Source organism: Podarcis liolepis (genome assembly GCF_965112155.1).
Source record: "Podarcis liolepis genome assembly, chromosome: 13".
In the NCBI taxonomy this organism is placed as follows: domain Eukaryota; kingdom Metazoa; phylum Chordata; class Lepidosauria; order Squamata; family Lacertidae; genus Podarcis; species Podarcis liolepis.
In genome coordinates this window covers 1,479,437-1,502,690 of record NC_139573.1, presented here as the reverse complement: position 1 = coordinate 1,502,690, position 23,254 = coordinate 1,479,437, and the positions used below count along the sequence as shown (strand labels likewise).

At 47.6% G+C, this 23,254-nt stretch overlaps 1 protein-coding gene across 1 annotated transcript; it reads right to left on the bottom strand.

Annotated features, from left to right (window-relative positions):
• Positions 1–1,881: 1,881 nt before the first annotated feature.
• Positions 1,882–23,050, bottom strand: RNF167 (ring finger protein 167). The gene is made up of 9 exons (XM_083472766.1): positions 22,926–23,050; positions 22,727–22,807; positions 21,091–21,213; positions 19,895–19,982; positions 19,696–19,786; positions 10,727–10,832; positions 9,139–9,232; positions 4,218–4,298; positions 1,882–3,567 (listed from the first exon to the last, which is right to left on the bottom strand). Exons 1-9 carry the CDS (start codon positions 23,019–23,021, stop codon positions 3,173–3,175), a joined length of 1,155 nt encoding a protein of 384 aa, XP_083328892.1. The 5' UTR covers positions 23,022–23,050; the 3' UTR covers positions 1,882–3,172.
• Positions 23,051–23,254: the final 204 nt, after the last annotated feature.

The following is a 23,254-nucleotide window of genomic DNA, read 5'->3' as shown; positions in this document are numbered from 1 at the left end:
CCTTAGCTCTGCCCAAAAGCCACCTGCCCTCCCTCGGAGCCGGCCCCTGCTTTGTTTAGGAAGGGCGGAGAGCGCCTTCCCGCCTGGGAGTTGTAGCGCAAAGTCCACCCGCCGGGCCTGGCCTGGCCTAACCCTCCTTGTCAACACTGGATGCGGCCGGTGACTCATTGTTTGGGAGCCGTTGCCAGGCGCTGCTTTGGGTGTGGGCCGTTGCCCTGGCATCGGGAGGCGCCTGGCCAGAGCCCGGTTTCTGCATCTCGGAAGCTGTTCTCGATCCCAAATCGTGGAATTGGTGAGGGGCCCCCAAAGGCCATCCAGCCCAACCCGCTCGTAAAATGCACAGAAAATCCTTGAGCCCTGCTGAAAACCCTCCAGCGGAGGGAGACTCCACCACCTGCAACCTTGCTTCCCAAGGTGCGACTGGTACTACAACTCCCATTATCCTGTGCCAAGCCAGCAGTGGCTGATGGCAGTTGTAGTCCAATACATGCTAAGTTGAAGAATGTGGCATGAGAGCGTCAGAAGGGAGCCCTGGATCGAACTGGGGGGGGGGTGTCACATCTATTCCAGCTTCCAGACCTAAGAGGACGTCCCTATGGGAAATACAGCTATTGGCCGTTGTGGCAGGGAGTTCCACAGGTTAACAGTGGACATATCTTGTCCGAATCCTGCAATATTCAGCTAGATCTACAGTGAGAGAGTGAAATACGTATTTTAGAGCATGATGCTGATAAAACCAAGGTTGCAGGTTCAAATCCCCGTAGGGATTGTCTTCCCGTTCCTGCATTGCAGGGGTTGGGATAGATGACCCCCCAAGTGTCCCAACTACGGTTTTTGCCTTTTCTCCAAGCTTAAAAGCCCCCACGCTGCCTCGTTTCGGCAGCCCTTTTGTGAACCTTCCTCCTTCCCGAGCCGCCCTGCAAAAACCTGCGCTAGCTTCTCTCTCCACCCCAGGAAACCTTTTATTTCTCGAAAAAACCTCCTCCATCACCCACATCTTCCGGAGAGCCGCGCTCACAGCCTTTCACCGCAGCCGCTCCCCAAACTGCCGCTTTCTCTCTGCGTTGGGGGGGGGGGTGAGTCCTAAACGAATCAGGCCAAAAGCGGGGGGGGGGGTGTGCCTGTGTCCCTGTCCCCAAATTGTCCGTCCGGATGACCCCAAATCAGCCCCCAAACGGGAGACCCAGGCCCTTCCCTACAAGGGATGCTATTCAGAGGCGTTTCCTGGTGAAAGCTTCCTTTTCTCCACTGAACGTGCAGAGTTGGGACCCCGGGGGGTCATCCATCCCAACCCCCTTCGGGGCAGAGATTGACCTCCAAGGAAGGAGAGGCCGCCGCCTTCTGATGGGGCGGAAGAGCCTGCCGGATCGGGCCCAGAGGTGCCCCTTTAGTCCCCATGAGGAACCAGCAAGCAAGAGTCACACTCCCCCCCCCCCAATTTCCACTAAATTTGGGTCTGTGGTTCCGATCATTTCAAGGGGGTTGAGCTAGATGGCTCCGGGGTCCCCCTTCTGCAAAAGCCCTCTTCTCCTCCGGAGAATTGGTTTAATCCTCTCTTACGCCATCCAGGTCTGCAACTGCCCTAGTCTCCTGAGGCAGGGAGTTCCATAGGCTAGGAGGGCTGTTTTTTTTTCCCCTGTCCCAAAAAGTTCCAGTGTTAGGAAAGAGGGAGGAAAAACTTCTCTCTCTGTGCGTGTGTGCGCATCGGTTTAATAAACATTGCCTCTTCTGGGCTGTGCGTCAAACCTCTTCCTCTGCTCTTTTATGGGGCCGGGCTAGGAAGGGGGGGTGGCGCTCGGAGCCTGTTCCTCTTTTGCCCTACTTAGGCAGCAGGAAACCGTTCACTCCCCCCACTTTGCAAACACAAATAGCCCCACAGACTTTATTTTAAACCATCTTCCGTTTATTCCGACTTAAATCTCTCTTTTTTTAATATTATTATATGGAAGTCTTGATTTCCTTTTCCCCCCTGCATCCAGGGCATGTCTGAGCCCTTTGCTGGGGGGGGGGTCTTCCCCACACTCCCCCCCCCCAAGGCAAAAGCCCCCGAGGCAGCCCCTTTGCGTCCCCACCATAAAACTGTACATTGAAAAATAAAAAGTCCTTTACAGTAAAAATTATTCAAGGCGATCAAGAGAAGGCTAGGCAGCAGCGACTCTGGCAGGCAGCAGCTGGGGGGGGGGCGAGGAAGAGTAGAAATGGCCCCCCACGGCACCCCCACCCCCAAAAAACCAGCACCCCCAAGGCCCGTTGCTTGTTAGTTCCTACGCGGTGGGCAAGAAACAGACCCCTACAGAAATTTCCGGGGGGGCATGGAAGGAAAAAGGGGGTTAAAAGGTAGAGTCCCCCCCAATAATCATTATTATAGGATGCTAAATTTGGAAGTTAGTGTTGAAAATTAGGAATGTCAGCAGTCCCAAGAGGAGGGTTTTTTTAATTTTGGAGGGGGGCAGAGAGAACAAAAAGCCCCCCCCCCATTCCTTGGCACACAATGGGGAGAAAAGTGCAAAATCGCAAAAGGGAGGAGGTGGGGGGCGCTGCAATGTGGGGTGGTCTACACCCAAAGGACCCCCCCAACCCACCCTGGGAGTTGTAGTGTGCTGGGGGGGGAGGTTTGGCATGCTTTGCAAGGGGGGGCAAATCATGAGCTCCTCACTGCCCCCCCCAAAGGATACAGGACTTTCTGACCCCCTCCCCACAAAAAAATACTGTGTTTAATTGGGGACACCCCCCCGCACCAAGTTTGAGAAAGGGGAGGCTCTGCTTCGGCCGCTATGGGGTCTCTTCCCCTCCCCCACACACAGGAAAAAGGGGGCTTGTGCTCTGGGGGGGGGGAGATGTGTGCCCCCCACCCTGCAAAGGAACCAGGCAGGAGATACCTGCCGCCTCCCTCTTGGCTTTTGCATCCTGTCCCCCCCCCCCAGAAAAAAAGACACCCAAAGGGGTCTTGGACCGACCCCCCCCACCCCACTCCTGCCCTGCGCCCCCCCCCCAATGCTGCAAAGACCCCCAGACTCCCTGAAAGGTTAACATATATAGTGGAAGCTCAGTGGTCAAAAGCAAGAGGGATGAAGTGGGGGGTTCAGCCGCCCCCCCACTTCCGGCTTCCCTTTGGGGTGGGGTGCCTGACCCAGGGGGTGCCCCTCTTGCGCCCCCCATGCCCAGCGCGGCGCTAGACTGGGAGGGGGCCCCTGGGGAGAAGGCCCTTTGTCTGGTCCCAATCCTGCTCCCCTTCGCCCCCCAACTCTTCCGTGTGGTCCTGGGGGGCGGCGGAGGGGGGCGACTGCCCCATGCTGCCGAAGGAGGGCCCCCCCAGGGCGGCGCTGGGTGAGGGGCGCAGGAGGGGGGTGCGCTCCGAGTCGCCCCTTTCCTCCTCCTCCTCGTCCTCCTCCTCCTCTTCCCCATAGCCCCCCTGGCCCCCCGCCTCTTCCTCGTCCTGGGGGGCGCGGAGACCCTCTTCGCCCTCCGAGTCCGAGTCGTCCGGGCAGCGCAGCACCCTCTGCTTGCAGACGGGGCAGGTCTTCTTGGTTTGCGTCAGCCAGGGATCCACACACTTGCAGTGGTAGGCTGGGAAGAGAGAAGAGATTGAGGGGTCCGCCGGATGGGACACTCCAAAGGTCATCCAGACCAACCCGCGGGCGGCGCACAGGGTGCAAAACTCAAGGATCCCCAGAAGACGGCCGGCCAAACTCAAGAATCCCCAAAAGGTGGCTGGCCAAACTCAAGAATCCCCAGAAGAGGGCCGGCCAAACTCAAGAATCCCCAGAAGACAGCCGGCCAAAATCAAGAATCCCCAAAAGGTGGCTGGCCAAACTCAAGAATCCCCAGAAGAGGGCCGGCCAAAATCAACAATCCCCAGAAGACGGCCGGCCAAACTCAAGAATCCCCAGAAGTCGGCCGGGCAACCTCAAGAATCCCCAGAAGACGGCCGGCCAAACTCAAGAATCCCCAGAAGAGGGCCGGCCAAACTCAAGAATCCCCAGAAGAGGGCCGGCCAAAAGCCTCCCATGGTCCGTCCGGGGTCACAGGAGTTGTAGACTTGGGAGGGCCCCCCCCCAAGATCATCCAGCCCAACCCCGATTCCAGCTAAAGGACCCCTGGGGCGAAGGGTCGCCCGCCCCTCCCCCCGTTTGCAAACTATCCTCCTCAAATCGTGGTGCCCAGAACGGGACGCATCCTGGCAAGGGAGCCCTTTGGAGTCGCTGGGTTCTCCTTACCGTGAGAGCAGGGCAGGATTCGCAGCCGCTCCCCGTCTTCGTACTCCTCCAGGCAGATGGCGCAGACGTCGTACTCGTCCCCTGCGGGAAGGAGGCGGGGAGAGACATCGTCAGGAGAGGATCCCTTGTCATCCTCAAAGAAACATGGGGTTGTGGAGTTGCAAGGGGACCCCCAGAGGTCATCCAGACCAACCCCAGGAAACGCTGAAGAAATCCGTGACAGGCGGCCAACTGACCGACAAAGGAGCCTGCCCCCCTCCTCCCTGACCACTGGCCGGCCATAAAAGCGAACAGCCTCTCTTATCCATCTCCACGTGCTCAGAAACACCCAAGGCAGGATCTGTTATCTGGGTGCAGGCAAGGCTATTCTGCATGCGAAGGATTCGAACCCGCTCCCTCCGTCCGGGAGTCCGGCTCAGGCTGCTGCCCCCCCGCCAGCCCTCAATTCTCAGGATGCTATTATTCATCGTTAATTGTCGTCTCGCTTATTAATCATTAGTTGCAGGGGTTGGTCACCAATCATCATGTGTTGTTATTTATCGCTGCTGTAATTATTATTAACGTCTGCTGCCGTTATTTATTACTACTATTATTAGCCGTTATAATTATTAATTGCTTGCCATCCACCGTCAAGGTCCCGGGGTGGGTGACCTCCATTGAAAGGCAAAGCTAGAAGCACAGAAATAAGGCAATTGCTGCACTGCCGGGGGGCTCGGCTGGATGACCGCTGGGGGTCCCAGCCATAACTCTATAGGTGAAGGAAGCACAGAAGAGGCAGGAGCCTCCCAGCACCGTCTGTGTGGGGCAGCAAAGGGTGGAGTGCGGGGTCAGAAAAAGGTGGGGGTAGGTTATTAACATCATAAGGAAGTACTGAATTTCCACATGCCTGGGTTTCTGGAGCTGCGATTCCCACATTGCAGGCGGGTTGGGATGGATGACCTTTGGGGGTCCCTTCCTATTCCGCCACGGATTCCTTGCGCATTGCAGGCGGGTTGGGATGGATGACCTTTGGGGGTCCCTCCCTATTCCACCATGGATTCCTTGAGGGTTGGGATGGATGGCCTTTGGGGGTCCCTCCCTATTCCACCACGGCTTCCTTGCGGGTTGGGATGGATGACCTTTGGGGGTCCCTTCCTATTCCACCACGGATTCCTTGTGTGTTGCAGGCGGGTTGGGATGGATGGCCTTTGGGGGTCCCTCCCTATTCCACCATGGATTCCTTGAGGGTTGGGATGGATGGCCTTTGGGGGTCCCTCCCTATTCCACCACGGCTTCCTTGCGGGTTGGGATGGATGACCTTTGGGGGTCCCTTCCTATTCCACCACGGATTCCTTGTGTGTTGCAGGCGGGTTGGGATGGATGGCCTTTGGGGGTCCCTCCCTATTCCACCACGGATTCCTTGTGTGTTGCAGGCGGGTTGGGATGGATGACCTTTGGGGGTCCCTCCCTATTCCACCATGGCTTCCTTGCGGGTTGGGATGGATGGCCTTTGGGGGTCCTTCCCTATTCCACCATGGATTCCTTGCGCGTTGGGATGGATGACCTTTGGGGGTCCCTCCCTATTCCACCATGGATTCCTTATGGCTTGCTCTGGGGCGGGTGGGGGGCTCCTCTACCCCCCCCCCCAAGTTGTGCATGGGCCTCTCTCTCTCTCCCCTGTGAAAACAGGAAGAGGCCTCCCTCGCAGCAGCGGCGTCAGGGAAGGGAAGCGGTCAGAGCCCGGCTGCCGCTGCTCAGCTGAAGCCTGCAAAACTCTCTGCCGGGCCTTATAAGGCAAACGGCAGCCGGTCGGCCGCCGGCCTCTCCCTCCCGCTCTGACTCAGCCTTGGCCAGAGCCGGGCGGGAGACCGAGGAGAGGAAAGGGGCGGGGAGGCCGCAAGAGGCCCGCCGGATCAGGGCCCCGGCCTCGCTAGCATCCCGTTCTCACAGGCGCCGACCGCAAAGGCGGGATTCGAACGCAGGACCGGTGCGGAAGCACGGCTTGCTTCTCACAATCGCCTCCGATAGCTTGATTTTCCCTCTGTGAATTTGCCCCCGAAGGTCATCCAGCCCAACCCCAGCCCTTGCAATGAAGGAATCTCAGTTGCAAAATCCCTGGGGTTGGTCTGGATGACCCCCAGGGTCCCTTCCATCTCGACGGTTCTAGGATTCTATCACCCAGCCTCTGCTTAGAAAGGAAGGAGGGAGACTGTCTGTCTCTGGAGCGGCTCTTCCTCGGAAAGGGGCCGATTGGGACCTTGCAAGGTGCTAGTCCCTAATGAGGACAGAAGTGCAGAGCTAAGCCAGGGACCCTCAGGGGTCATCCAGCCCAACCCCCCCCGGCAATGCAAAGGGGAAAGTCATCCCCATTTGGGGACAAGTCTCTACAGTCGCCCCCTTCCCGCGGTTCATGTCGAGGGCTCTCTGGCTACCCGGACGCCTGGGTTCCTCTCCTGACCGTTTCCTTGCAAGTGCCAAAAGAGCGTGATTCGCACCCATGCCCCTGCGTCCAAAAGGAGGCTGAGGCTGAAAACCCCGCGCCCCCCAGGCCAGGCGGGACGGCTCGGCATAGGAACCCCAGAAGCGGCCTCCTACCCACTCAGCAACGCTGCCAATGGCCGGCAGCCGCTCTCCGGGGTCCACACACACACATTTGTGTGTTCAAAATGCTGGAGGAGTCAAACATTCTCCCCGTCAAAATTAATTGCTGCTTTTCTGCTGTGGAGGAAATTGCTGCCTGAAAGGCAAGATGTGAAAGAGGAGAATCGGGCTAGACGGCTGCAGTGCCCGGGGTTGGGCTGGATGACCCCTGGGGGTCCCCTTCCAGTCCTTAGGATTCTGGGCTGGAAAGGAGGTGAAAAGGCAAAGGCCTTCCTTTCCCCTTTCGCAAGAAAGGCAGAGAGAGGGAACGGAAAAAACCCCAAGGTGTGGGTTGCAGCGCAGTCAAGGCTGTTGCAGCGCAGCCGCTCCCCGCCCCCCCTCCCCTTTGGCCCTGAAAGGGGAAGGAAGATGCAGATCTTTGGCGGGAAGAGGGGGGAGAGGAGGGTGGCAGGGCGCCCTCTGGCGGGGAAAGGGGGCACTGCAGGGACACACACACACACACAAAAGCACAGAAACACACACACACACACACACACAAACACAAAAACACAGACACAAAAAACAGACACAAAGAGACACACATAAAAAAATCACAGACACAAAGAGACACACACACACACACACACACACACCACAGACACAAAGACACACACACACAAAATCACAGACACAAAGACACATACAAAAACACACACACACACACACACACACACACTCCTGTGGACAAATCCCTGCTCCTCCTAGTCCAGGGGTCAGCACACTTTTCCAGCAGGGGGCAGGTCTACTGTCCCTGAGACTTTGTGGGGGCCGGACAATATTTTTTGGGGGGGTGGGGAATGAACGAATTCCTCTGCCCCACAAATAACCCAGAGATGCATTTTAAATACAGTGGTGCCCCGCAAGACGAACGCCTCGCGAGACGAAAAACTCGCAAAACGAAAGGTTTTTTCGTTTTCGAGTTGCCTCGCAAGACGAATTTCCCTATGGGCTTGCTTCGCAAAACGAAGCTTGCCCCGGGGACAGCGGGTCTTCTCTTTTGAAGCAAGGGGCAGCGGGGAGAAGCTGTCCAGGACCTCTTCTGAAGGCGGGCGGGGGGCAAAAGTCTTTGTCCCCCCTGCCTGCCTTCCCAGGGGCTTTTACATCGCCCCGGACAGCGGAGAAGTCCTCCGCTGTCCCGGGGCGATTTTAAAATGCCGCCCGCCAGCATTTTAAGATCGCCCGGACAGCGGAGAAGTCCTCCGCTGTCCCGGGGTTATTTAAAATGCTGGGGGTGGGAAGAAAAGCCCTTGTCCCCCCCCCCCAGCCTTCAGAAGAGGTCGGGGGACAGACTGTCCCCGGACCTGGTCTGAAGGCGGTTTCCATAGGAACGCATTAATTGATTTTCAATGCATTCCTATGGGAAACCGTGCATCGCAAGACGAAAAACTCGCAAGACGAAGAGACTTGCGGAACGAATTAATTTCGTCTTGCGAGGCACCACTGTAAAAGGACACATTCTACTCATGTAAAAACACGCTGATTCCCGGACGTCCGCGGGCCGGATTGAGAAGGCGATTGGGCCAGATCCGGCCCCCGGGACTTAGTTTGCCTACCCATGTCCTAGACCAGGCCCTCCAGCTGTTTTGGGACTACAACTCCCATCATACATGACACCAGTGGTCAAGGATGATGGGAATTGTAGTCCCAAAACAGCTGGAGGGCCACATTTGGCCATGCCTGTGACCTAGACTTTTCCAAGCCCCCCTCCATCCCTTTCTCCTGCTCCTTCCTCCATCCAGCTGGGTCAGCGCCTCCCCGGAGGCGCCTGAGATCCGAGGCAAGGTGGCAATCAGGATTCGAACACAAGACCAGCCCTCTCCCCTCTGCTTCCAGTAATTGGCCTTCAGAAGCGTTCGCTGCTGTGGCAGACAGTAGCCACATGGCCAGTGGCCACCGATAGCCCTTCTCTCCTCCATGCATTGGCCCAATCCTCTTTCAAAGCCATCCGGTGGGAGGGAGTTCCGCAGGTGAACTGGAAAACGAAATTTCACTGCTGTTTCTGCATGTGCAGGGGTGCCATTGCCAGAGTCTGCTCCCCCCCTGCCTGGGGACACCTGCCCTCTCCCTCCGCCACCCCCAGCAACTCCATCGGCTGTGATTAGATTCCTGCATCGCAGGGGGTTGGGATAGATGACCCCCTGGTGTCCCTTCCAACTCTCTTTATTCCGATTAGGAGGTTTTGCACTACGCCTCTTCCAGCTTGTGGGGAAAGGGCTGCTACTCCAGGAAGCTTCCTTGCCCGGATCCGGCCAGCAGCCCCCTCCCAGGCGGCAGCCCTCCCCCCCGGACCCCCCCACCTTACCTTTCTTGTACTTGTGGACGGGGACTTTCTTCAGCTGCTCCTTCGAGAGCCGGTTCCTCCGCATCCTCTTCCGGTGCTGGATGCAGCGCACAATCTGCTCCGCAGGGAGAAATGGGATTTGTGATCGGCTCTTCTTGCCTGGCACGGAGTTCGGCTGGATGACCTCTGGGGGGACCCTTCTAATTCTACGATTCTGTGCTTCAAGGAGTCCTTAGCAGGGGGTTACCGCTATTGCACACCCCTCATTTTAGGCACAAAACCCTCCTTTTTTTTATCCCAATACATTCGTGGAAAAGAATCTCTAGAATCACAGAATCGTGGAGTCTGAAGGGAACCCCCAGTGGTCATCCAGCCCAACCCGCTGCACGCGATGCAGGAATCTCAGCTCAAGCATCCAAGGCAGACGGACATCTAACCTCTACTTAAAAACTTCCAAGGGAGGAGAGTTCACAACTCCACTGCTGAACAGCTCTGACTGTCAGAAAAGTTTTTCCGACAGTTTAATCGGAATCTCCTTTCTGGACACTCGAAGCCACGGGTTCGAGTCCTACCCTCCAGTCCAGGAGAAAAAACAAGCTTGCTCCCTCTTCCATGTCACTGAGATCTTGGAAGGTGGCTACCCTATAGTCTCCTCTTTTCCAGCCTGAACATCCCTGGCTCCTTCAACCGTTCCTCATCAGGCTGGGTTTCCAGACCCCTGTCAATCTCTCAGCCCACCTTCCGGCTTGCCAATCTCCTTCCCAAACTGGGGTGCCCAGAACTCCAGCCCTCAAGCCGGGGGGGGGGGGGCTGACCAAAAGCAAAAAAGACAGTCACGGAACCGAGAAATTGCACAAAAATGAAATGCCGTGAAAATCCCTCAAACGAGAAGGAATCGACTAGAAATATTAACGTATGGAAATAAACTAAATAATAAGAATCAAAAAGTTTAAGGAAGAAATTACACAAAGCCTTAATGGGATGCCGGCTAAAACCTCGTCTCACTGAACTATTCAGTTTCCTCAGAGGGAATTAGAAAAATCATAAAGCTTAAATGACCAAATGTTTTTAAAAAGGGGGTAGAACTCCCAAAAATTCTGAAGTATTATAATCCTAGCTCGATCTAGGGTCTGACCAAGGCTAGGATTATAATGTTGAAATGAAGTTATATGGCTTTAGTAGAAATATCATAAGGAACTAAGTACAGATAGGTTAATAGAGTATTAAAGGAAAAAATAAGGTTAGAATGAGTTAAGATAATTACAGGATAGAAAAGAGAGGAAGATGGAAAGGAATTGCTCAAATAATTAACAAAAGTGGAATACAAAAAGGGAGGTGTGAGGAGGTCGTGGAAATAAGGGAATGAAAGATGGGATAATGAAATTGTTTGATTTATTTTAGGGTCTTTGTCTTGTTTTGTTAATTTGATGTGTTGTATTGTATTGTTTTTCTCTTTTTTTTTCGTCTTTTTTTTTAGACGAAAATATAATGTGGAAAATATAATAAATATTATTTAAAAAAAAGAGAGAGAGAAACCCCGGGAGCCAAAACTATGGAGGTGTCCGTCCATCCATTCCGCCCCCCCCCCTTTCCTCGCACAGTCACTCACCAGAATGGTGCACATCACGGCCATGACGATTCCCACGACCCCCGTGAAAGGGATCAGGTAATAGCCCAGGGGGAAGATGTATTCCGGGATCAAGATCACTTGGCCTCTGCGGAGGAAGAGGAGAAAAGAGAGCGGATTCAGAAACCCCAAAGATCTCAGCCTTGGCTCAGAATCTGGGGTGCAAAATAATAATAATATTAATATTAATATTGGCGGCAGCAGGAGGCCCCATTAGCTAAAGTGGTGCTTCAGGTTCAGAACAGACCTGAACGAATTAAGTACTTAACCCAAGGTACCACTGTAATAATAATAATAATAATAATAATAATAATAATAATAATAATAATAATTTATTTATATCCCGCCCTCCCCAGCCGAAGCAGGGCTCAGAGCGGCCAACAACAGTAAAAATAGCACGGTTTACATAAAATCGCAATCAATTCATTGAAATACATTTGAAAATCAATTCATTCTGAAATCAATTCAGAGTCAATAAGAAGGGGATATACCATCAGATATCCGTTTCACCCGCTTGGGCACGTCGAGCGCCAAGGAAGGTGCGGAAGATAAAATTGAATTTTTTTCCCTTTTTCCTTTCTTTCTTTCTTTTTAAAATATAGTTTCTTTTTTACCAACCACCAAAACACAAACAGTGAACGCCACGCCCCCCCCCCGGCATTTGATACATTGGGAATACAATATTCAATAATATAGAATATTCAATAATATACATATTCAATAATATTCCATAAGAACGTATTCACACCAACCATATGTATGCTTCTATATTCCTTAACACTCCTCCCTCCACAAGGTTTATTTCACTTTTAACATCTTAATTGCCCCAAATTAAATATGCAGAAAAAGCTATAAAATAAACTGTGCGATAAAATCAAGATATTAGAAAAAAGTACGACGAGAATGATTGGATGTTTTTGTTCCAGAAGACTTAATTGGTCAAGATTATGAGAATACAACCGATATTCTTTTATTTTAACGTTAATTCTTGGCTTTTTACTTTTATTCTTGTTATTCCCTTTTCGTTTTCGTGTGAAATTTTCTTGTAACTATTTGTAATGCATTTTTATGATAGTACTTTAAATCAATAAAGATATATTCAAAAAATAAATAAATAAATAAAGGGAAACTTGGCCCTTTTATGGTTTTAAAATGCCACCTGCTGGACGGTTTGCAGTTAGGAAGAAGGTAAAAAACGTAAGGAGAATCTGCCGGATCAGGCCCACCTAGTCCAGCCTCCTGTTCCCACAGGGGCCAACCAGGGGCCCCTGAAGCAGGCATGGTCAAACTCGGCCCTCCAGCTGTTTATGGGACTACAACTCCCATCATCCCTGACCGCTGGTCCCGTTAGCTAGGAATGATGGGAGCTGCAGTCCCAAAACAGCTGGAGGGCAGAGTTTGGCTATGCCTGCCCTAAAGGGAAGCCCCAAAGCAGGATTCGAACACAAGACCAACACTTTCCACAACTGGGATTCAGAAGCATCTGGGTGCGGGGGACTAGTAGCCATCGGCTGCCCTCTCCTCCGCCGTGAATTTTTCTAATCCTCTTTTAAAGCCATCCAGGTGATAATAATAATAATAATAATAATAATAATAATAATAATAATAATAATAATAATAATAATAATTTATTATTATTTATACCCCACCCAGACAAACGGTTAGAGTATATTGAATTGGCTAGATTAACAGAGGCAATTAGAGACCACTAATTGCAATTAGCGCAATTAGAGTTTCAAAAAGCATGGGGGGAAATGCAGAGAATACTTCACAAAACAGCACCCAAAAATACACACCTGGACTGGTTTCGATTAATGTCTGCAGGAGACTTTGTGGATATTTAAGTTATAATTAGAAAAAATCTTAATAATTATTCATAAAGAAAACAGCTTTTAAGAAGTAAATAAGGAGGCCAGATACAGGATAAAGGAAGCCTTTAATCTGGTTGTTTGCTTATTGTATGTTATGTTCACGTTTAATGAGGGTGGATTTCTGTATTGGGGGGGTGGGGGGTTATGTTATGTTGTAAATAAAACTTCCAATAATTTTTTTTTTTTTATAAAATTTTTATTGGTTTTACAAAATTTTAAAAAGACAAACAAACACTAAAAATGACAAACATACACGTATAATTTCAAACATATTTTCATGAACCTCTTTTCTTGGACTTCCCCATACCCCCCCCCTCTGCATCCCAATGTCCATACTTCAACTAGCAACTCCCAATTGTTACTTTCAAATCTCTGTCATCTTAGTCCTCTTTTATATTCTAACCTTATATCCCTGTACCCCTTTGTTTCTGGAAACCACAACATTTTAGCATTCATTAAGTTTGTAGTAGTCCTTAAGGTAACTTTTAAATTTTCTCCATTCTTCTTCCACCGTCTCTTTTCGTTGGTCACGGATTCTGCCTGTCATCTCGGCCAATGTCATATAGTCCATCACTTTCATCTGCCATTCTTCCAGAGTGGGTAAGTCTTGTGTCTTCCAATACTTTGCGATGAGTATTCTTGCTGCTGTTGTGGCATACATGAAAAAAGTTCTATCCTTCTTTGTCACCAATTGGCCGGCAATGCCCAAAAGAAAGGCCTCTGGCTTTTTAGAGAAGGTACATTTAAGTACCTTTTTCATTTCATTATAGATCATTTCCCAGAAGGCCTTAATCTTCGGGCATGTCCACCAAAGGTGGTAGAAAGTACCTTCAGTCTCCTTACACTTCCAACATTTGTTGTCGGGCAAATGATAGATTTTTGCCAGCTTGACTGGGGTCATGTACCACCTATAAACCATTTTCATGGTGTTTTCCTTTAAGGCATTACATGCCGTAAATTTAATACCGGTGTTCCATAACCATTCCCAGTCAGCTGACATAATGTTATGTCCAACATCCTGTGCCCACTTAATCATAGCCGATTTGACTGTTTCATCCTGTGTATTCCACTTCAACAACAAGTTATACATTCTAGATAAATTCTTAGTATTGGGTTCTAGCAGTTCGGTTTCTAATTTTGATTTTTCCACTTGGAAACCGATTTTCCTGTCCTGTTTAAAAAATTCCATTATTTGGCGATATTGGAACCAATTTTCTACCTTGTGTTTCAATTTCTCCTGACTTTGTAGTTTGAACTTATCTCCATCCTGTTCTAAAATTTCCCAATACTTCGGCCATCCGACCTCCATATTGAGTTTCTTCACTGCTTTAGCCTCCACTGGTGACACCCATCTAGGGGTTTTATTTTCCAATAGATCTTTGTATCTTATCCAAACATTAATCAATGCTTTTCTGACAATGTGGTTTTTAAAGGCACTATTGACTTTGTCATACCAAAGATATGCATGCCAACCAAAAGCGTTATTGAAACCTTCCAGATCCAAAATGTCCGTGTTCTCGAGGAGCATCCATTCTTTCAGCCAGCAAAAAGCTGCTGCCTCATAGTACAATTTTAAGTCCGGCAGGGCAAAACCCCCTCTTTGTTTAGCATCTGTCAGTATCTTAAATTTAATTCTGGGCTTTTTGCCCTGCCAGACAAATTTCGAGATATCTTTGTGCCACCTCTTAAAACATTCCATCTTGTCAAGAATCTGCAAGGTCTGAAACAGAAATAACATTCTAGGCAATACATTCATTTTAATCACTGCAATTCGGCCTAACATTGACAATTTCAACTTTGACCATATTTCTAGATCTTTTTTAATTTCTAACCAACATTTTTCGTAATTATCCTTGTACAAATTCACATTCTTTGATGTTAAGTAAACCCCTAGGTATTTCACCTTCTTGACCACAGTCAAGCCTGTCTCCTCTTGAAATTTCTCCTTTTCCATATCTGTTAAGTTCTTCCCTAAAACTTTAGTTTTTTGCTTATTCAACTTAAATCCAGCTACCTGGCCAAACTGTTGTATTATTTCTAAAACCTTTTTCGTACTAGTGTTTGGCTCTTGCAAAGTCAATACTAAGTCATCTGCAAACGCTCTTAACTTATAATGTTTAGCTCCGACCTGCACACCTTTGACCTGCTGGTCATTTCTTATCATGTTCAGCAACACCTCCAGAACTGAGATAAAGAGTAATGGGGAGATCGGGCACCCCTGTCGTGTTCCTTTTTCTATCTTAAGTTCCTCAGTCACAACATTGTTTACAATCAGTTTAGCTTTTTGTTCAGAATATATTGCAGCCATACCATTCTCAAAACCCTGGCCTACCCCCATCCCATGAAGATTCTTCTTCATAAAACTCCAAGAAATATTGTCAAAGGCTTTCTCCGCATCCACAAAGATCAGTACTGCTTTAGTGTTTATGTTCACCTCTAGCTTTTCTAGAATGTCTATTACATTCCTTACATTGTCTGCCAGGTGTCTTTTAGGGAGAAAGCCTGCTTGGTCCCTATGAATCTTCTCCATCAACACTCTTTTAAATCTTTTTGCCAAAATGTCTGCAAAAAATTTGTAATCCACATTGAGCAATGATATTGGGCGGTAGTTCTTAAGTTGGGTCTTTTCAGTCTCTGACTTTGGTATGAGTGAAATATATGCCTCTTTCCACGATTCAGGTGCCCTTTTTCCCTCAAGGATCTCGTTACAAACTTCTCTTAATGGTTGAGTCAACCATTCCTTCAGCGATTTGTAATATCTGGAAGTCAGTCCATCTGGTCCCGGAGATTTGCCCAGTTGCATATTCTGAATGGCAGCCTCTATCTCTTGTTCTGAGATTCTCTGGTTCAAATCCATCTTACTTTGATGAGAGATGTTTTGTAATCCATATTTTCCAAGGAATTTGTCTATGTCCTCTTCATTTTGCGGGCCTTGAGTGTAGAGTTTTTTAAAATAACTTAAAAAGCAGTTTCTAATTTCATTGGGTTTAGATATATTCTTTCCGTCGACCTCTAGACTTGTGACTGTATTTAATTTCTGCCTTTTCTTCAGTTGCCAAGCCAAAAGTTTGCCACATTTATTTGCTGATTCAAAAGTCTTTTGCTTCATTTGCTTTATCTTCCATTCAATCTCTTGGTTCATCAATTCCATATATTGTGTTTGGTATAACTTAATCTCTCTTAAAATGTCCTGAGACTTTGGTTTTGTTCTTAATTTTCTCTCTCCTTCCTTTATCTTTTCCAGAATCTTTTCTTTTTTCTCATTTTGTTTTTTCCTCTTTATTGAATTTTGTTGAATCAAAAATCCTCTCATCACCGCTTTACTTGCATCCCAGATCACTCTTTTCTCCACGTCGGTCCTCAAATTTATTATTAACTTCCAATAATTATTATTAACTTCCAATAATTTTTTTAAAAATTTATACCCCGGCCATCTGGCTGAGTTTCCCCAGCCACTGCTTGGTGGCCCATCACTGGCCCCAGTGGCAGGGAGTTCCACAGATTAACTGCACGAAGAAAGAGTTTATCTTACCTGTCCTGAATCTCCCCAAAATTCCTGAGATGTCCACAACTTCTGACCACGACTATAAATAAAATTCCCATCGTGTCTGTCCTTTTCTCCAAACTAAAAGCCTCAAGCCAAGGGGAGTCTTTTCAGCCCCTCGATACTTTTGGGGGTCCTTTTCTGAACCTCTCTGCAGATGATACCCAGCTCTACCTCTCTTTCAAATCGGAACCAGTGAAGGTCCTGTGTGAGTGTCTGGAGGCAGATGGAGGATGGATGGTGGTTAATGGATTGAGGTTGAATCCTGACAAGACAGAAGTACTGTTCTTGGGGGACAGGAGGCGGGCAGGTGTGGAGGATTCCCTGGTCCTGAATGGGGCAACTGTGCCCCTGAAGGACCAGGTGCGCAGCCTGGGAGTCATTTTGGACTCACAGCTGTCCATGGAGGCGCAGGTCAATTCTGTGTCCAGGGCAGCTGTCTACCAGCTCCATCTGGTGCACAGGATGAGACCCTCCCTGCCCGCGGACTGTCTGGCCAGAGTGGTGCATGCTCTGGTTATCTCCCACTTGGACTACTGCCATGTGCTCTACGTGGGGCTACCTTTGAAGGTGACCCGGAAACTGAAATTAATCCAGAATGCGGCAGCCAGACTGGAGACTGGGAGTGGCCGCCGGGACCATATAACACCGGTCCTGAAAGGCCTACATTGGCTCCCAGGACGTTTCCGAGCACAATTCAGAGTGTTGGTGCTGACCTTGAAAGCCCTAAACGGCCTCAAAGGCCCAGTAGACCTGAAGGAGCATCTCCACCCCGGACACCGGGGTCCCTCTCCCGAGGGCCTTCTGGCGGTTCCCTCACTGCGAGAAGCCAAGTTACAGGGAACAAGGCGGAGGGCCTTCTCGGTGGTGGCGCCCGCCCTGTGGAACGCCCTCCCACCAGATGTCAAAGAGAACAACACCTACCAGACTTTTAAAAGACATCTTAAGGCAGCCCTGTTCGGGGAAGCTTTTAATGTTTGATGCATTACGGTATTTTGAGGGACGCGGGTGGCGCTGTGGGTTAAACCACAGAGCCTAGGACTTGCCGATCAGAATGTCGGCGGTTCAAATCCCCGGAACGGGTTGAGCTCCCGTTGCTCGGTCCCTGCTCCTGCCAACCTAGCAGTTCAAAAGCACATCAAAGTGCAAGTAGATAAATAGGTACCGCTCTGGCGGGAACTTAAACGGCATTTCCGTGCGCTGCTCTGGTTCGCCAGAAGCGGCTTAGTCATGCTGGCCGCATGACCTGGAAGCTGAACGCCAGCTCCTTCGGCCAATAAAGCGAGATGAGCGCTGCAACCCCAGAGTCGGTCACGACTGGACCTAATGGTCAGGGGTCCCTTTACCTTTTTATTATGGTATTTTAATATTTTCTTGGAATCTGCCCAGAGTGGCTGGGGAAGTTCAGCCAGATGGGCTGGGTATATATTATATTATATTATATTATATTATATTATATTATATTATATTATATTATATTATATTATATTATATTATATTATATTATATTATATTATATTATATTATATATTATATTATATTATATTATATTATATTATATTATATTATATTATATTATATTATATTATATTATATTATATTATATTATATTATATTATTTATTATTAGACACAGCAGCCCAAACGCAGTCGCACAGCAAACTGGTCAACGTGATCCATTTACCGTATTTACTGAAATGTAACACACACCTTTTGGGGCTGAGTTATGTTGTGAATATTAGGGTGCACAATAAGATTTGAGGGCACATTTACATTTGCCGGCAAACACTTTTGGGAGTTCAATTGTTGTTGTTTTTTTAAAATGCTTTTGGATGAAAAATCTTTCTAAAGGTAGTTTTCTATTTAAGTTACATTATAGGCCGAGGGCTATTGATCAGGAATTAAGGATTTGAGTTCTTCATGCATGTTAAAACTCAGTCTAAGCTTTTTTTCTTTTCTTTTTTAAATAGTTTAACCACATCAGTTAACAAACATATGCTATAATGTTATTGTTTTAGTTAAATAATTTTTTAAAAATTGCTATTAAGGAAATGATTATTTTTCTCCTTCCAATAAAGAACAGCAGAAAAGTTGTCCAAACATAAACAGTCAACTTATTAAACCTCACCATAATTTCATAATTCTCTATGTATTTCCAATAGTATAACCAAATCAGTCATTTTTGATATAACTGTAAAAACGACTCCAAAAATTCATTATTCCAAAAATGAAACCTTCATCTGGTTTGTAAACATTAAGATTATACCAGCAAGAATGAGTCTTCCTGTAAAAAAAATATGATTTAAATCAAGTCTTAGTGACTAGTGATTTAAATCGTGATTTAAATCAATTTGATTTAAATCATGATTTAAATCAATTTGATTAAATGGTGATTTAAATCGATTTGATTGAAATCAAATCCACCCTACTTTCTGGGGTACAAGGTTTTGAAAATTGAGGCGCACATTAGATTCCAGGGCGCATTCAATTTCCGTAAATGCGGTATACGGGGTTATAGACGTATTTTCATCCCTGGCGTCTTTCAGAGTCGCGGTTTTAAAACTTCCCTTTTCCTTCCGTCCCTTTTCCTGCATTGATACCCGAATCGGCGTTGCATCGCAACACTGAAAAAGGTACTATGATGCATATATGGTGGAATTGTTTAAACAATTTTGGGAAACAATATACAATGAAATGAAAAAAATGTTCAGATATTCATTTAGGAAAACACCAGAAGGTTTTCTATTGGGAATAGTACCAGGAAGTCTAAAGGAAGAAGACAAGACATTATATTTATATGCAACAACAGCCACAAGGCTATTGATTGCGAAAAATTGGAAAAATGGTATTATACCGACAAAAACAGAGTGGCTTGCCAAATAATTGGAGTATTACAATATATCTAAAACAATGGGAGAAATTGGAAGGATCTCAAAAGAGAAGATAGACAAGGTGTTTAAAGGATACTTGCAAAATCATACTGAAAAATCAGAATGCCTATTAGAATAAACAAGTTCCGTTATAAATAGTGAAATACTAAATAAGATGGATAACAATGGGTAACAGAAAAAGAAGCAGAAAACTGGTTTAAAACTGTGTGAAAGAAAGTAACAGAAGTGGAAAGAAATTGCAATTGAGTAGATAAAGGAAGTATCTGTGGGATTGAGTGTGGGTATGTATGAATATTTTAAAGGATTGTATAAAAAGTATATTTGTATATTCGTAATATGTATGTATTAATGTTGAATTATTTTAAAATAAAATATTGGGGGGGGGATACCGGAATCGGCGCCCGGCCACAATCCCCGCATTTCGCTGCGATCCCCGCGTTGCAGGAGCGGGTTGAGATGGATGACCTCTGGGGGTCCCTTGCAACTCCACAAACCTATGACCCCAAGCGCTAAACCAGGGGGCGGTGGGGGCGCTTGGGGGGCAGTTCAGGCACCCTCTTTGCCCCCCCTGCCCAGTGCCGGGAATTTCAGTGCGCCGATAAATGAGGTCCCCCCCGCCCCACAGCCGCTGCCCCATAGCTCCTACCCTTTCTCGTAGGTGAAGGAGTCGCGAAGGAGTCTAGCGGCCGTCTCCCCGATGAAGACGGAGGGGATGGTGATCAGCTTGCGTAGTTCCTCTGGGGGGCGGAAGAGAAAGGGGGTGTCAGCCAGGAGCCCCCAGGGAGGTGCCAAAAAGGGGGTTCAGGAAAAGGGGTGCGTTATCTGCCCCCCAGAAAAAAACTCACCGTTGTCCCAGACCATGTTGAGCAGTTTGTCCGAACCCACATTGTGGACAATGGCGGCCCGGAAGCCGGCCTTCTGGGCGTGGAATACCTGCGGGAGGAAGAGGAGGAACGTCAAAGTCTGAAAAGCGCTCTGCGCATGCTCAGAGGGTGCTGTTTTCCCAGCCGGCCCACAGACATCCCAGGGAGGGGAAAAGAGGGGCAGAGAAATGGCCTTGCGGGAGCAGAAGAGGCCGAACTCACCGCCAGGAGGGTCTGGCGGATCGGGCCCAAAGGGGCCCGTCTATTCCAGGGGCCCAAAGAGCCCTCCAAACCGAGGGAACATCAGGGTCCAGCCTCCTATTCTCACAGGGGCCAACGTGGCGCCCAGGATAGGAAACCCAGCAGACTTTGTCCAGGATTCGAACACAAGACCAAATCCTCCCTCCTGCGGTTTTCGGCGAGCACATACTCAAAAGCACTGGCTGCCTTTGTGCGGCCGTCCTGATTCACCTCCACAAAAATGCCCAGTCCTTTTTGCAATTATTATTATTATTATTATTATTATTATTATTATTTTATTTATACCCCGCCCCTCTGGCTGGGTTTCCCCAGCCACTCTGGACAGCTTCCAACAGAATATTAAAAATACAATCAAACATCAAAAACTTCCCTAAACAGGGCTGCCTTCAGATGTCCTCTAACAGTGAGATCGTTGTTTATTTCAATAATGATGATGATGATGATGATAATAATAATAATAATAATAATAATAATAATAATTTTATTATTTATACCCCGCCCCTCTGGCTGGGTTTCCCCAGCCACTCTGGGCGGCTTCCTACAGAACACTAAAAACAGAATAAAACATCAAACATAAAAAACTTCCCTAAATAGGGCTGCCTTCAGATGTCCTCTAACAGTCAGATCCTTGTTTATTTCAATAATAATCATAATATTAATAACTTTATGATTTCTACCCCGCCCAAAGAAGACACTGAAAACAGAATTAAAACATTAAAAACTTCCCTAAGCAGGGGAAACCGTGGAGGAAAAGGCTATTTGGACAAGGCTGGTCCCCTCTTGTGGCAGGGAGTTCCACTGTCTAACTGCGCGAGAAAAGGGCTTCTATCGGCCCCGAATCTTCCGGCGTTAAAGACGCGCGGGCTTCCCGCCCCGGAGCAAAAAGGGGGCTCATCCTGAACCCCCCCCTTGGTCACCTTGAGGTCAAAGCTGCAGTCGTTCCTCCGGATGAGGGCGATGAAGACGGTGCCGTTGGAGAGAACTGGGGCGTCTTCAATGGCCTGGCAGGCGTTGGCCGGCTTGGCTTCCACCAGAAAGCCCTGGAAATGAGATATATGGGGGGGGGAGAGAAGGGTCAGCCTGGTGCCCCCCTTGACCGCAAGGACCGGGCACAAGCTCTGCCCCAGAGTGTCAGGGGGGGGCAAAGGTGCCAGAGGCTGGCAGGATCCGACCCGAATTACAGCCCCTTCCCCTGCTGTCTTATTTAATCATTTCACAAAAGGCATCTCTCTATTTACTTAACCACCCCAATAATAATAATAATAATAATAATAATAATAATAATAATAATAATACATTTAACGGCTCCTTCAAATTCGGTTATTTAATTATTTCCTTAACATTTTTTATTTTTATTTTTATTTTTTTGCACCTCTTTTTTTTAAAAAAAAGTTTATTCATTTAACGGCTCCTGGAAATCCGGTTATTCCTGCTGTCTTATTTAATCATTTTACAAAAGGCATCTCTCTATTTACTTAACCACCCCATTAAATAATAATAATAATAATAATAATAATAATAATAATAATAATAATAATACATTTAACTGCTCCTCAAAAATTCGGTTATTTAGTTCTTTCCTTAACATTTTTTTTCCCACCCCCCTTTTTTTAAAAAAAGGTTATTCATTTAACAGCTCCTCCAAATTCAGTTATTTCATTATTTCCTTAACCATTTTTTTTGCACTAAATTATTATTAATGTTGCAATACATACATGAAATCTTTACATATCGATACATATACATTATATTTGTAAATTTTCACATTCTGTTATGTACCGACGTTTATCCATTTCTTATTTCCTCCCCGTGCCTGACTTCCTTGTTATTATTTTGTCACTTTATTACTGAGACTGTCGTTTTGTATCTTAATAATTAAACATTCAATTTTATGTATCTGCTTAGCTTAACTTTGTGAAATCAGTCTATACATATCAATAAATTCTCGTTCTGAGCATCTTCTACACATTTCAATCCCTGTTGGAGATTTCGATTAGATTGCATTGCCGTCATTTTTGCTAATCGTTTCAAAAAAAATTATATTGCCAATATTTCAATGTTGGTACTTCTTCTGATTTCCTTGACATTTTCATCTGTCGCTTGACTGCCCCCCCCAAAGTCCCTCAAAATATTATTTAAAAAAAACAATTAAACTATAGGTAAAAGACCCCAAACGTTCAAAACAGCTGTGAAATTAAAACTAGCTATGAACTAAGAAACGCAGCGGTGTTCTGAGACCCCTGGGTATAGGGCAGTATATTAATCCTAATAATAATAATAATAATAATAATAATAATAATAATAACAACAACTTGTTTTTATTATTGCTTGTTAGCCGCCCTGAGCCTGGCTTTAGCTGGGGAGGGCAGGGTATAAATAAAAATTATTATTATTATTATTATTATTATTATTATTATTAATAGAAGAAGAAATCTGGGAAGAGCCTCCTGAAAAGGGTTCGGGGCTGTCATGAGGCAGGGAGTTCCACAGGACCGCGCAGAAAATATTGATTTCTGGCGGGTTGTGCGGCACCCGTTTTTCGGGGAGACTCACCACGAGCCCCTCGTGCGGCAGGGGCTCCCCAAAGAGGGCCGGCAGGTCGTTGAACTCCATGCTGGAATTGTGATCCGACATCTGTTTTTCGGGGAGACGGAAAGAGAAAAAGAGTTGGGTAAGTCTGGGGAAACGCAATTTTGGGGAATTTGGAGCGGGACCCCTCTAGGGCTTTCCGTGGGGAGAAGGGGAGACTCACAGCGTGAATGTAGCCCTGGGCAGCCGGCAGCTCCAGGAAAAGGAAAACCGGTAGGACCAGGAACGCCGCCGGGAGCGGGTTCTGCGTTCGAATCATGGCGCCTGGCAGGCAGGCGGGCAGACCAGCGACTCCTAGGGGCAAACAGAAGCAGCATCGCAGGAGAGTCAAGGGAAGGAGCAGGGAAAGTTTAAAGGAACTTTTGTGAGAAAGCCAGAAGCGTTTTTTATTAGGAATTCTGGGTCCGGATATCCCAAAGGTTGTTTTTACGTAGGCTGACATAAGTAGATAAAAGGACTTTACAAGAACAGAATGGCGGACAAAGATGATGG

Bases quoted from the DNA above. Each gene is read 5' to 3' on its own strand.
- RNF167 (XM_083472766.1), bottom strand. From the start codon at position 23,021: ATGATTCGAACGCAGAACCCGCTCCCGGCGGCGTTCCTGGTCCTACCG. The intron at 19,983-21,090 runs GTGACCAAGGGG...TTCCTCCCGCAG, and splicing joins ACTGCAGCTTTGACCTCAAG to GTATTCCACGCCCAGAAGGC. The intron at 9,233-10,726 runs GTGAGTGACTGT...CCTGCGGAGCAG, and splicing joins CCGTGATGTGCACCATTCTG to ATTGTGCGCTGCATCCAGCA.